The sequence below is a fragment of the Mytilus trossulus genome, chromosome 12 (assembly GCF_036588685.1).
Source record: "Mytilus trossulus isolate FHL-02 chromosome 12, PNRI_Mtr1.1.1.hap1, whole genome shotgun sequence".
NCBI lineage: Eukaryota > Metazoa > Mollusca > Bivalvia > Mytilida > Mytilidae > Mytilus > Mytilus trossulus.
Window position 1 is genome coordinate 16,537,665 of NC_086384.1, and position 13,764 is coordinate 16,551,428.

General features: G+C 31.6%; 1 protein-coding gene across 1 annotated transcript in view; it reads left to right on the plus strand.

Annotated features, from left to right (window-relative positions):
• The window catches only part of LOC134692259 (uncharacterized), a 100,356-nt gene that overhangs the window by 20,098 nt on the left and 66,494 nt on the right, over window positions 1-13,764 (plus strand). Inside the window, exons 17-28 of the mRNA XM_063552709.1 lie at window positions 187-358; window positions 905-1,133; window positions 2,634-2,862; window positions 5,606-5,803; window positions 6,791-7,097; window positions 7,408-7,821; window positions 8,781-8,907; window positions 9,444-9,538; window positions 10,555-10,740; window positions 10,898-11,078; window positions 11,893-12,059; window positions 12,631-12,758. Of these exons, the coding sequence (XP_063408779.1) occupies window positions 187-358; window positions 905-1,133; window positions 2,634-2,862; window positions 5,606-5,803; window positions 6,791-7,097; window positions 7,408-7,821; window positions 8,781-8,907; window positions 9,444-9,538; window positions 10,555-10,740; window positions 10,898-11,078; window positions 11,893-12,059; window positions 12,631-12,758 (2,433 nt within the window). The remainder of the gene's footprint in view (window positions 1-186; window positions 359-904; window positions 1,134-2,633; window positions 2,863-5,605; window positions 5,804-6,790; window positions 7,098-7,407; window positions 7,822-8,780; window positions 8,908-9,443; window positions 9,539-10,554; window positions 10,741-10,897; window positions 11,079-11,892; window positions 12,060-12,630; window positions 12,759-13,764) is intronic.

Genomic DNA, 13,764 nt, shown 5'->3' on the forward strand with positions numbered 1-13,764 from the left:
CCTTTCAAAGTTATCGATGACCCAACAAATAGCCATAAAAATGTTGCTATATTGTCTCATGATGCTGGATGAGCAAATCAAATTAGGTTCGTTTTCGTACACTATATTCATATCACACTAGGTCAGTGCAAGAAATAGATAACATGTCACAACCATATGACAATGATAAATACATTTGTTTTTTAGCTATCAGAATTTTTATCAGATATACTTGGTGGAGATTCAGACATTTTTAAATCTGAGGATCTTGTCTTGTGGCAAGAAATTCCAATGCCTAAACAAAGTATATTAAAAGAATTTCCTCCACCACTGGGATATGGCTTTGTAATAATTGGTGGATTTGTCACACTGAAGTATAGTATGTATTTAGTTAACATATCTTTTATTTAATTAATTGATCTTTTTTTGCTTTAATCTTTATCTAAACAGATTTAATGTGTTGGTCAATATGAGAAGTGTAGAAGGGACATGCACATATTTAATTCCTTTTATTACTGTTTCATTGCCAACAATTTTTTTTTTAAATTTGACTCTTTAATGAAGGATTGGAGATCTAGAAATATCATAAATTATTTATAGCAACATAATATTTCCCACACAATAAATAATGCAACATTTTAGGATTTCACAATAGTGCAAAGATATAAGCTTCAAATTATCTAAGAATCGACAACAAAATAATTTTTTAAATAGTTTTTAAATCTTTGCTTTATAATAATAGTATCCCTCATAAAGTATTTATTGCTCCTGCAAGCTGATACAACATAAAAAGTTTATTCTGGACAATATTCACTAATATTCGGGTTGTTGTCTCTTAAATTTGGCTCATTTCCCATTTCCATTCTCAATTTTATGCAATAACCCTATAATGTTATAAACATAATATTTCTCATTTGATTTGTAGCTGTTGGCATTGGGATGTATTATGGTGTGAAGTTTGCTGTAGGCATAGAGATTATGCAAATGAAAGGACTAGCTAAGGTAACACCATATGTTGGATTTCTTGCTTATGGTGAAGTTGCAATAGGCATTGGTGTCCTGTTTGTCAAGCTTAGATTAGAGGGATATATAATGGATTTGAGGTTCCCAACAACAGCTGAAGTAGCATTCAACAAGTTTCCTCTTGATGTTGGGTAAATGTATTTATTAAGAATTTGTTTTTTTAATTAAGTACAAAAACCTTGTAGGGTCACATGGTTGAAAATTGCTATTTTAGCCTTAGGCCAACTAAAATTAATTAGTAGATTTTCATCCAAATTTAAAAAAAAAAATGGGGTGGGTGGGAGGATTTTATTTTTTAAACTTTATTTCATATGAAACCCTTGTCACGAGTTCTTCATACCGCGGGGTATATGCTAGTGGAAAACAAGCTTGTATAGTGTATATACATAAAATACTTAAATAAAAATCCCTGATTGGCAACCACTGTTATACATGTAATTGCCGCTTTAGAAACCTATTTATAGTATACATCAAAGAGAAGAGAAATGCTCTCTTCGGTTGGACTAGACCTACACCAAATTTATTTTGCTTTCTAAGCAATGGTTTGTAGTCCACATAAAATGAATAAAATGTATTGGTACAATTGTATGCAACACAAGTATTATGAGTACAGAATAAATTGTAAACTCAGTGTGGAACTGAAGTAATAATGATGTAAAACATGAACTTAACCAAAAAGTAGTTGTTGTTTAATGACTAAATTGAGGGTACTGGGACAGTTACAGAGGGTGTTTGCTGTTTGTAAAAAAACAACAGCCATAGGTAAATATAAGGGAATTAAAATGCGTGTTTGTAGACTTTTTTTTTCTCAATATACGGTCATAAATCAAACAAATTTGTGCTTGTGTCAACATCTTTAATCCAGTCATGTTTTTTGTACCAATTTGTTCTACGATTCTTGCGCTTTGGATATCATTCACAGTCCAAATTTTCTGACACAAAGTCATCGTATAAATAAAGAAAAAACACGGTTTTCGATTCACTTGTGACCTCCCCAATTTGCGTTAAATGACGGCTTTTTACTCGTAACTCGAATATTTCATGCCCTTCTCGTTATCAATCTCTATTCTCGGTAGATGATGTTGTCATCATAGAGCAGCAGAATATGTTGACTTAATCATTTCTTTAGATTTCTCAAAGATACAAAAACGAAATTTGAAACAGGAAGTGTTGAATATAACGAAACTATTGATAGTTCCCGGTAACAGACACGGACAAAATCTGGACATCGTATTTTTGTTAAATAAAAAAAATTGGGGTGGGAAGATTTCAGAGGATGAAAATCTACCAATTAATTTTAATTGATTAATTGGCCTTATCCTGCTGATTTATAGTTATGCTAAAAATCATTCAATATTTGATACTGTAGATTCATAAATTTTTGTGTGCATTTATAATTTCAATTTCAGGAAAATCTGCATATTGATATATGTTTGAAATATCCAAATGCAAGTATTTATTATTATGAGACCAACCCTGTCCTATTATGAAATTTTCGCAGGGACTTTAAATTTAAATTTAAAACAAGCATTAGTAATTGTTCTTTTCATAAAACAGTTATAATAAAGCATCAAGTTATGAGTAAGATGTAAAACACAATGTATATGGATTATTTTTTTTTTAAATTTCAGAATTACCATGTACCTTGAACTAATACCGATCAGCCTAAAACTGATGGCTCTAGTGACAATAGATGTCCCATTGATCTTCAAAACCTTTACAGTAACGTTATTTAAAGCAACTATTTGGCAATACACAGCTCCAACAATAAGAGCAAAGCTGCTTGATATTAGAACAGATGAAGTAGATAAAACTGGTCCAGCTATAACACCCTTCATTGAAGATCTAGATAGTGAAAGGGTAAGCATTAAAGGTTTAAATATACCACTGTATTGATTTTGATACAACATTTATCCACTTGAGATGTTAAATTTTCAAATTTAATATGTGAGGTTCACCAAGCCTTTTAAATATTTCAAATTTAACTGTCAAGATAGGATAAATATTGTATTGTACAAGATTTGCTGGTGGAATCTGTTTCCTTAATGATCCTAAACCATATGCAGACAAATTCAATCCTTCCTTTCGAACGATTTGCTAAAAGATGTTTTCTTTCTATATGACATTGTCCCCTTTTTTTCATGCTGTCACATTAGGAAATTTCGAAGAAAAATAAGAAGTTTTGATGTCATAATTGAATTTTGACCCATGACGAACTCAAATCAAATGAACCATATGTTTTTAGCTCACCTGTCCCGAAGGGACAAGTGAGCTTATGCCATCACTTGTCGTCGTCGTCCGTTGTCTGTCGTCTGTCGTCTGTCGTCGTCTGTTGTCGTAAACTATTTCAAGAATCTTCTCCTCTGAAACTACTGGGCCAAATACTTTCAAACTTTAACTGAATTTTCCTTAGGGTATCTAATATATAAATTGTATCCGAAGTTTTGATCTATCAACAAACATGGTCGCCATTGCTAAAAATAGAACATAGGGGTCAAATGCAGTTTTTGGCTTATAACTCAAAAACCAAAGCATTTAGAGCAAATCTAACATGGGGTAATATTGTTTATCAGGTGAAGATCTATCTGCCCTGAAATTTTCAGATGAATCAGACAACCCGTTGTTTGGTTGCTGCCCCTGAATTGGTAATTTTAACGAAATTTTGCTGTTTTTGGTTATTATCTTGAATATTATTATAGATAGAGAGAAACTGTAAACAGGAATAATGTTCAGCAAAGTAAGATTCACAAATAAGTCAACATGACGGAAATGGTCAGTTGACCCCTTTAGGAGTTATTGCCCTTTATAGTCAATTTTTAACCATTTTTCTTAAATCTTAGTTATCTTTTACAAAAATCTTTTCCTCTGAAACTACTGGGCCAAATACTTCCAAACTTTAACTGAATGTTCCTTAGGGTATCTAGTTTGTAAATTGTATCCGAAGTTGTGATCTATCAACAAACATGGTCGCCATTGCTAAAAATAGAACATAGGGGTCAAATGCAGTTTTTGGCTTATAACTCAAAAACCAAAGCATTTAGAGCAAATCTGAAATGGGTTATTATTGTTTATCAGGTCAAGATCTATCTGCCCTGAAATTTTCAGATGAATCAGACAACCCTTTGTTGGGTTGCTGCCCCTGAATTGGTAATTTTAACGAAATTTTGCTGTTTTTGGTTATTATCTTGAATATTATTATAGATAGAGATAAACTGTAAACAGGAATAATGTTCAGCAAAGTAAGATTTACAAATAAGTCAACATGACGGAAATGGTCAGTTGACCCCTTTAGGAGTTATTGCCCTTTATAGTCAATTTTTAACCATTTTTCATAAATCTTAGTAATCTTTTACAAAAATCTTCTCCTCTGAAGCTACTGGGCCAAATAATTCCAAACTTTAACTGAATGTTCCTTATGGTATCTAGTTAGTAAATTGTATCTAAAGTTTTGATCTATCAACAAACATGGTTGCCATTGCTAAAAATAGAACATAGGGGTCAAATGCAGTTTTTGGCTTATAACTCAAAAACCAAAGTATTTAGAGCAAATCTGAAATGGGTTATTATTGTTTATCAGGTCAAGATCTATCTGCCCTGAAATTTTCAGATGAATCAGACAACCTGTTGTTGGGTTGCTGCCCTGGAATTGATAATTTTAAGGAAATTTTGCTGTTTTTGTTTATTATCTTGAATATAATTATAGATAGAAATAAACTGTAAACAGCAAAAATGTTAAGCAAAGTAAGATCTACAAATAAGTCAATTTGACCAAAATTGTCAATTGACCCCTTAAGGAGTTATTGACTTTTTTTCACAATTTGTTCATCATGTTGACTTACTTTAAAAAATCTTCTCCTTTGAAACTGCTGTATCAATTTCAGCCAAACTTAGGCTAAATGAGTTTCAGAGTATCTAGTATAAATTTTATATTTTATTTCCTTGTATGTCAAGAAACATAGCTCCTATGGCTAAAATAGAACATAGGAGAAAATGATTATTTTTTTTGGCTTTTGAAGAAAATAGGACGATCCAAAAAACATTTAAATAAATTGAAAAGTCAAAATAATCATTGATGACAGATTTAACCAAAAGAATTAAGGTGAGCGATTCAGGCTCTTGAGAGCCTCTTGTTTAATTATGAAAAAACTAATCAAAGAATTCAAACATAGAAAAATATTCAACGAGTTACCAAACAGCACATTTATTCACAAATAGGGAAAAAGCAGGCAGCATTGATAAAAACAAACTGGGAATAGACAGGCATCATTGATAAACCAATGGGAAAGATTAAACAACTGATAAATGAAAAGGGGAAGGGTAGCTATAATATTTAATTAGTTATCAAAGGTACCAGGATTATAATTTAGCCAGACAATAGTTTTGTAGACCATCAACAGGGGAAAGGTAGACAGTATTGATAAAGTAGTATTATATTTATAGGAAAGGTGTTTTAAAATCCCATGTTGAGTGTCCAAGAATCATAAACAACAAAGAAATCTACTATATTAATGCAAAATGGTAATCTTGCGATATTATTTCCAAGAGTTTAAAATTAACCCAATTTGAATACTTTAAATTGGTAGTCATACCCTTTTTGTTTCAGAGAAAAAGATCATCAGCTCAATGTTTAGTAAGGCAGATTCCAAATCTTGATTACAAAGAGCCTCGTTTTGAAGTTTCAATCCATGCTGGGGATGACAGAAGTGGAGTGAATTTATATCTGGACGTAGGAACTGTTCCTGGTGGCTCAGATGTTCTGAACAAAAAGGAACTTGGTGGTCCATCCACTATTTTATCTGAGGTTCGATTGATTTTTTTCTTTAAATTTTCAACCAGCATTATTGATTAAGCTTAGTTTAGTGTAAAAGTGGATTACTACAAACTGAAAAATTAGCTGTCAATCATTTAACCATTGCTGTCTAGTTTATGATATATGTTTTAAGTGTGTAAGACGACCATAAAAAGACATATAAAAAATAAAACAGGGGTAAAATGCAAATTTTGTCTTTTATTTTCAAAACAGTTATAAATATTTGAGAAAATCTGTTCAGAATGTTTAGCTCTACCAATTGTTCATTGATGTCAAAACTTTCAGGTGACCTCTTATAGGAATTATTCCCCTTAAATGACAGAATTTATTGTTTTTGTTTTTGCCTTATATCTTTCAAACTATAGTGGACCGGAACTTGGGAAATTGATCAGCATAAAAAGAACTATGAATATTAAAATATGGATGGTTGAAATTGTTGACTCAGTCAATTCTTAATTAGAGTTATTGCCGTTTGATGACGATTTTCACCAATTTTTTGTGTTTTTGCCCTATATCTTAGAATTATAATAGATAGAGCATAAACAAGCAAGAGTGATCAGCAAGACTAGATAAAAATTCCAGACAATATTGAGGAAATCTTTAATATATATAGGACAACTCCTTTTTGAAGTTATTGCCCTTTAATGACCATTTTGTCCAAATTTCATTTTGCCTTATATTATAAAATTGTAACAGATAAATAGCCACTTTAAATAACCAAAATGGTAAGCTCGGCAAGGTCCACAAACTGTAAAGTTTTGCTTTAGGTAGTAAACTGTCACTCTTCATAAAAGTAAATACCCTAAAATGTGTTTTGATCAAAAACTAAAGAAGATAGAAAGAACATAAACAGACAAAAGATCAGATTTATGAGTTCTATTCCTGTTTACAATAATTGGAGAGAGACCATTGTTGATTCTAGATATCAACCTAGGTAAACCACACCTATAACTTCTAAAATTGATTATTTTGTCACAGGTTTTATCAGCATCTGGTGTCCCACTTTATTTTACGGTAACTGCTGAAAATGATTCAGGTCAGAAGTCCAAGGCTTCGTGCTACTTATCTACATATGACATCACACTACCTGGTGGAAGATTTGATGAAGACTACAAGACAACCAGTAACCCATCACTTATTTCAGCATCAATTAGTGTGTATGAAGATTCAGACCTAGTGGAAACTGAAGTAGGGTTAGGTTATGGCAAGAACATATGGGGAGATCAGGTGGTTGCCTGGCATGATGTTACACTAGATCATGGTGTAATTAACCATGTTAGCCTAGGTAACTCATATATAGAAAGTGAAGTAGAGTAAGGTTTTGGCAAGGTCATACTTGTATATAAAATAATGGAGCTACATTTTTAGCAATAATTTGACTTTTACGCGTTTCCAAAAAATTGACAATTGGCGTCAAGCTTAGACTCCAATGGAACCGACTTTACCCTTTGTTAGCCATTAAGAAATTTATATTCAACCTTTGTTTAAAAAATTGTAAAGTAGAAAAGGCTTACTTATTACTGTTAAAAATAAAAATCCATGATATAAATTGATTAATCCATTGATAAACATTATCTATGAATTTAATTTTGCAGAATCTGATCCTCTAAATAGAGAAGTATTGAAAATGTTTACAAGCTCTCGTCGTGGGAAGTTAGTAGCACCAAAAGCGGGAAGAGATTCTGAACAAAATTCACCTGGAGACTGCGCTAGAGCATGTGCTGATTTACCTCCAACCAAATGTATGAGTTTTAATTATGACTTTGGCAAAGGAATGTGTGAACTTGTTGAAGCTATTGAAGGTTATCATTTCAAACGGTCAAAAGCTGGATTATTTTACCACTATGAAAGACTTGGAGTGGCTAAGACCAAGCAGTTCAACTTCAACCAGTTACAATTAGAACACAATAAAGTTTACTTTGTTAATTTCCGAATTGTAAACAGCCTGGGATATTTGTCTATCATCAACACACAGGGTGTTCTTCTTGACATAACTACACCAACTACAGGTATAACTAATGGGATATGAAGATTTAAAGTTGATAAGGAGTTCAACATCTCACAGCCCATATGCTTATCGTATATTCCTAGTATTGTTTTACATGACAAAAGCTAAATTTGATTCTTCATTTATCTTGTTCAGCCAAAACATGAATAGATATATTCTTTTCTTAAAGTATGGGAAAAATGTGTAGTTTTATTACAAAAATGTACACTGAAAAATTGATAAAAATTGCATAAAAATCTTCAAGTTATGAGGTCCAAACATCATCTAAAATTTACAAATCTCTAGTTATGACTTTACAACACTGTTTAATATCAACAGATTTAAATGCATTGTTACCTATTGGAGTATCAACATTTCAAGTTCTCTGATTTTGCTGTTTCAATTGTAAAGCACTATGGATAATTTCATTGCCATTTCATCAAATATTACAAAATATTGTTAATCAACCTTTTTAGTAACTATGCTTTTGAAAAGATTACTCAAAGTTAAAACTTATGAAATTTGAAAGAAAAAAATGTGAAAAGGACCGTATTGATATGTACACTAAGAAAAAGAAAAGACACAATGATATATACTTGAATTCCCCACTTCCATTCTCAATTTTATTGGATGCATGGCTGTTAAATGTTAATTGGAAAATTGAATGCAAAATCAGAGTAAGATCATGTTAATGTAATATGAATATGTACAAGACCTGATTTTTAAAGTGCTAATTCACAAACAGGTAGCAGTCTACAAGGAATCATTTCTTCTTCTTAGACACACTGTTTAGTCTCCAAAATGGTACTTTCCTGGAAAACAAGCTGCAAATACCAACTATCAAGTTTTTAACGGGAAATTTAAATTTTGATTTTTAGTATCTATGTTGTCTATCATTAAGGTAAAATTGTCATATATTGCAATATAAGGCTACTTTTTACAGAACATGACTTGTGAATTAAAGGAGTTTTCTATTTATAGGTGAAATTCATAATGCCAGTAAGGACTACCTGGAACGTGTAGACTGTTTGTCACTTATACCTGAATTACACAGACCAGACTGGATTATACAGTGTAAAGGAATGAACCCAAATGTCAAAAATCATAGGTACAGTTGTCTTTAATTTTACAATAATTGTATCACTTATGTTTATAGGATTTTATGTTAAAATGGTTTTACCCAAGTCATTGTTGGTGCCCTTTTATAGCTTGCTGATCAATGTGAGCCAAGGCTCTGTGTTGGAAGACTGTAATTTTTTGTTGGTGTATTTTTTTTTGCATGTAACATATCTTAATGTTAAATCATCTACTGTTATTCATTCTTATTTGTGGCTTTCGTTAAGTAAGGTGAGCCAGGAATTGAGATGTTAAAAAAAGTACAAACTTTATATACTGGTAGGGTTAAACGTTATAATCTAGATTATGGAGAAATCAAATAACAATGAAAATACAATTTTTCCTCTATCCATTTAGTATTGGACCCATGAAAAATTAAACAATCAACTGTTACGGTATATATGTATTGGAGACAAACTTTTTGTTATAGAATGAAAAAGAAATATTTGGTTTAATGTTATTTGAAATTGTTCATGCCAAAGTTGAATTATAAGTTTCTTGATAAAGATAAATATTGTTTTTTTACAGGTTGATAGTTGATGGTAAGGGATCTAAAGCCGTTTTTAATGGTATAGAACCAATGACTGATCTTCTTTATACAAGATTCAACACATATATAACAGGTAAAAATATATGACAAATATTGAATAAAGGCTGTGTGAAATGAATTGTTAATAAAATCCGGTCAAATAGAGGACGGAAACTTCCAATTTGGGTAACTTTTGTTTCTGGAAGTTGAAATACATAATGTTGTAAAAGGAAGGAATTCCTGCATAATGTTCTTTAAAACAAAGAATAAAAAAGGTTTTGGTGTGTTTGAATATTTTTGAAGACTTTCTCTTTATTTTATGAAAATATCTGATTATCATGAAATGACTTCATACACATTGAAAGAGATTACAATGTCCTCATCATTAGAAGAAAGCTCTTAATCCTAAAAAAGTCATTGGTGCCTTTTCTACCCATTTTAATATCTAGAGCATAAATTTATTGTTAATTGGAGAACTTAAGGTGGCATGGGAGTCTAAATTAAAAACAATAGAATTTGTTCATGCTTTGCCAAAACGTAGTATAGATTGATATATGTTCAAAAATGTAATAAATATGATAGGTCACCACGCATTTTCGCAAGCTACAGGTTGAGACAAATGCCATATTTGGTATGGACTAAACAGTCAAAACATCATTATGTGATTAGACGCTAAACTAAATGATAGAATTGTAAAATAGAATACGAGAAGATAGCTTTCAGAAAATGCTTTTAGAATATCAAAAGAAAAGATAGGGTCACCGTGTGTTTTTTCGGGCTAAAATATAAAATAGCAAAATTTCGAGGTAGATTCCTAAAGAATTTAAAGAAATGCACTATTTCAGTGATACCTCCCCTTAAAATACCAATTTAAAAATATTAAAAATCAAACAAAAATATTCTGCACTCGTAAAAATGATTAAATTTATAAGTTATAATGTCATAATTTGTTCTTTTAAATGCAAGTTCACATTAGTTATCTGCATTCCTGCATGAAATTTTGCTAACTTAATTAAAAGTCAGAACCTTAGATTCTCTGTTTTTTTAAATTCAAGTTGGTGAAAGACACCCACACCATCTTTAAATATGAATATGATTATTTTTTTCAAGCAAACTGGGATGGATTTAATGATAGAGAAAGTGGACTGTTGGGTTATACCATTTACATTGGCAGGGATGTCTGTGAGGACCTAATACATCCACACCATGATCCACAGAAACATTTCTTCGAGAAATCTCAGTGGACTCACACTGCTATGATTTATCCTATTCCTGCTCCATATGAAACATTACCTGGTAAGTTTACATCATTTCAAATGTAAATTTTTGTCATGAATAACACATGCATAATCAATCAAATGCATGTAAATAAATTGTTTATTTTTTTAAAAGGAAATAAATAGTTTTCATCATATTCACTCAAAAATGTGTATAATTATGCTCGACTTTTTAGATGGAGAATATTATATAACATCGAGAGCACTTAATGAGGTACAGTATGGAGGTCCACTGGCTACAACAGTTTGTCATACAACACCACTAACAGTAGACAATTCACCTCCATTGGTTTGGGAGGTTTATGATATTCAGTATGATGAAGACACCTATAATCTCACTGCAAAACACAATTCCAGGTAAAACTTTTCACAATGTGGATTAAAATTAAATCTATCTCTTTGCTTTATTATTCAATTTGTATTTCACTGCCTGTGTACATTTTAAGACATCTCCTAATTCAGGCCTCGATTCCAAAACAGTTTTATTTTTGACCAGCTGATGTATGACTGAGACCAAGTATATGTTTGCCACTTTTAACTTTAATCTGAATTTTTATGCCCCACCTACAATAGTAGAAGGGCATTATGTTTTCTGGTCTGTGCGTCTGTTTGTCGGTACGTTCGTCCGTCTGTCCGTCCGTCTGTCCGTTCGTCCGTCTGTTCGTTCGTCCGTCTGTTACACATCAGGTTAAAGTTTTTGGTAAGTATTAGGCAATTTTTTTTACTTGATGTTTTCCATATGACCTATAATATAGATCAGGTTATAAAAGTGAGATAAAAAATAATTAAAATATAAAAAACAAACCAAATTAAAAAACTAGTCTAGATTTACTTGATGGCCTGACAGGTATACCCTCCTAATAAATTATTCCTAAATTTTGTGGTTTGCATCTAAATAAGTTATCAATAAAGTATTTAATTTATCAATGAAATATTTAAAATAATCAGATTATTAAATTAAAACGGTAAGTAAAATATTGAAAGAGCCATGTTCCTTGTCTAAATAAGTACAAGTCTGTGCAGGTTTGAAGTCATTTCAATTAATTACTTCATGAAACTTTTTGAACTAGATGATGCTTGATAGGTTGTCTGTGCAGGTGTGGAACTTTATCTACACGTTACACAGAAAACTTAACTTGAAATATTAAATATAATTACTCTTTTCTTACAGTGATCCACATTCAGGATTAGACTACAATGATGTATGCTTGGGGAGAACAAGACGTGATTGCTTGGAAATGAAATGGACAAGATTTGCTGTTACACCAAATATCTCACTTGTTAGATTTTTGACTGATGGAGTTCCAGTTTGGGTAAAAGTCAGAGCCGTCAACAGAGGTATAATTCCCATTAAGTTGCATATGCATGTGGTGATTGATACAAAAACCTTCAGACATAAAACAAAAAAAATGTCTATCTCACAAGAAAGTTAATTGCCCAAAGGTCTGTCCACATATCTATACAATTTTTACATTTAAGACAGTAGAATTATTAAAGATCCTTCATTTACTACAATATGACTAATTATAATGCAATTTGTTGGTAACAATAACATTCATCAGACATTGACAAATATGTTTAAAAGGTTTTACCAGATGGAAACTCAATAAAGCCACTATTTTGAATTCCAATTTTCTTTTTGGTATGAAATTTCGCAAAAGATAAACAAGAAAGTCACATTTATAGCCCTTTTTTTTCATTATGTGAATCTTTTACAATATATATCAAATAAGTTTTAAATACATATTTTGTAGTTCACTGTATATGAAAATGCAGGGTATACAATACATGTTATAAACACATATTCATGTTTTCAATATATATATTATATTTATTTAGATCTTTTATTTGTTTAAAATTGAATTCTATTTGTTAGAACTATAGTTGGGTGGTTTTTTTTTTTGTGCAGTTGACTTGCGTACTATCGGCATTGCTGACTCAGCCATTATTGTTGACAAGACTCCACCTAATGCCGGAGTTGTTATGGATGGGCCTATCTATGGAGAAGATTTACTGTACACTAAATTTTCAGATAGGGTAAATTTAACATATAAAAAGCATTTAAATAATTCTAATTTAACACTGACAACTTTGGTTATTTCATACAGTTCTATTTCAACTTTCTACAAACAGGCCTGCAATGAAGTTGAAGTTGCAAGTTGGATTCCAACACAAGGACACTCTGGCTTCCCCCACCATGAAAACCTGGCAGCCATTATATAGCCAAGAGTTCTGATAGTGACATTCACTCAACACAATGAATCAATCTGTTTAATAAACTAGTGTACTGTAAACACAGAATTTTTGTTCAAGCATTTGTAATTACACTTGTTGGACAGTAAAGACAAATGGGTGGTTAATAATTGTAGTTTGAAATGTTGCATAGAAATAACGCTTTCATTAGTTGAATGTTTGTTTTTGTTTTTAACCGGATTTTTGTGACAAAAATGTCGGTTATTAAATTGGGGATGCCTTGCGGGCGGGCGGCAGGGCGGGTGGTCGGGTGGGACGCAATCAAATGTTGTCCGTGCATTAACTCATGAACCGTTCAACCAAAGCTTTTAAAATTTTAATATGTTGTTACTGACAACTAAATGAAGGTCAAGTTCAATAATGGCCATTTTGACTTTTACCGTTCAGGAGTTATGGTTCTTGAAAGATTGAAAAATGGTGTTTCCAGTCGTGTCCGTGCATTTTCTCATGAACCATTCAACCAAAGCTTTTCAAATTTTAATATGTTGTTACTGATGACAAAATAGAGGTCAAGTTCAATAATGACGATTTTGACTTCTACCGTTCAGGAGTTATGGTTCTTAAAAGATCGTAAAATGGTGTTTCCATTCACGTTGTTGCATTTACTCACAAACCATTCAATCTAATTAGCTTTTCAAATTTTAATATGTTGTTACTGATGACAAAATAGAGGTCAAGTTCAATATTGACGATTTTGACTTTTACCGTTCAGGAGTTATGGATCTTGAAAGATCGTAAAATGGTGTTTCCATTCACGTTGTTGCATTTACTCACAAACCATTCAATCTAA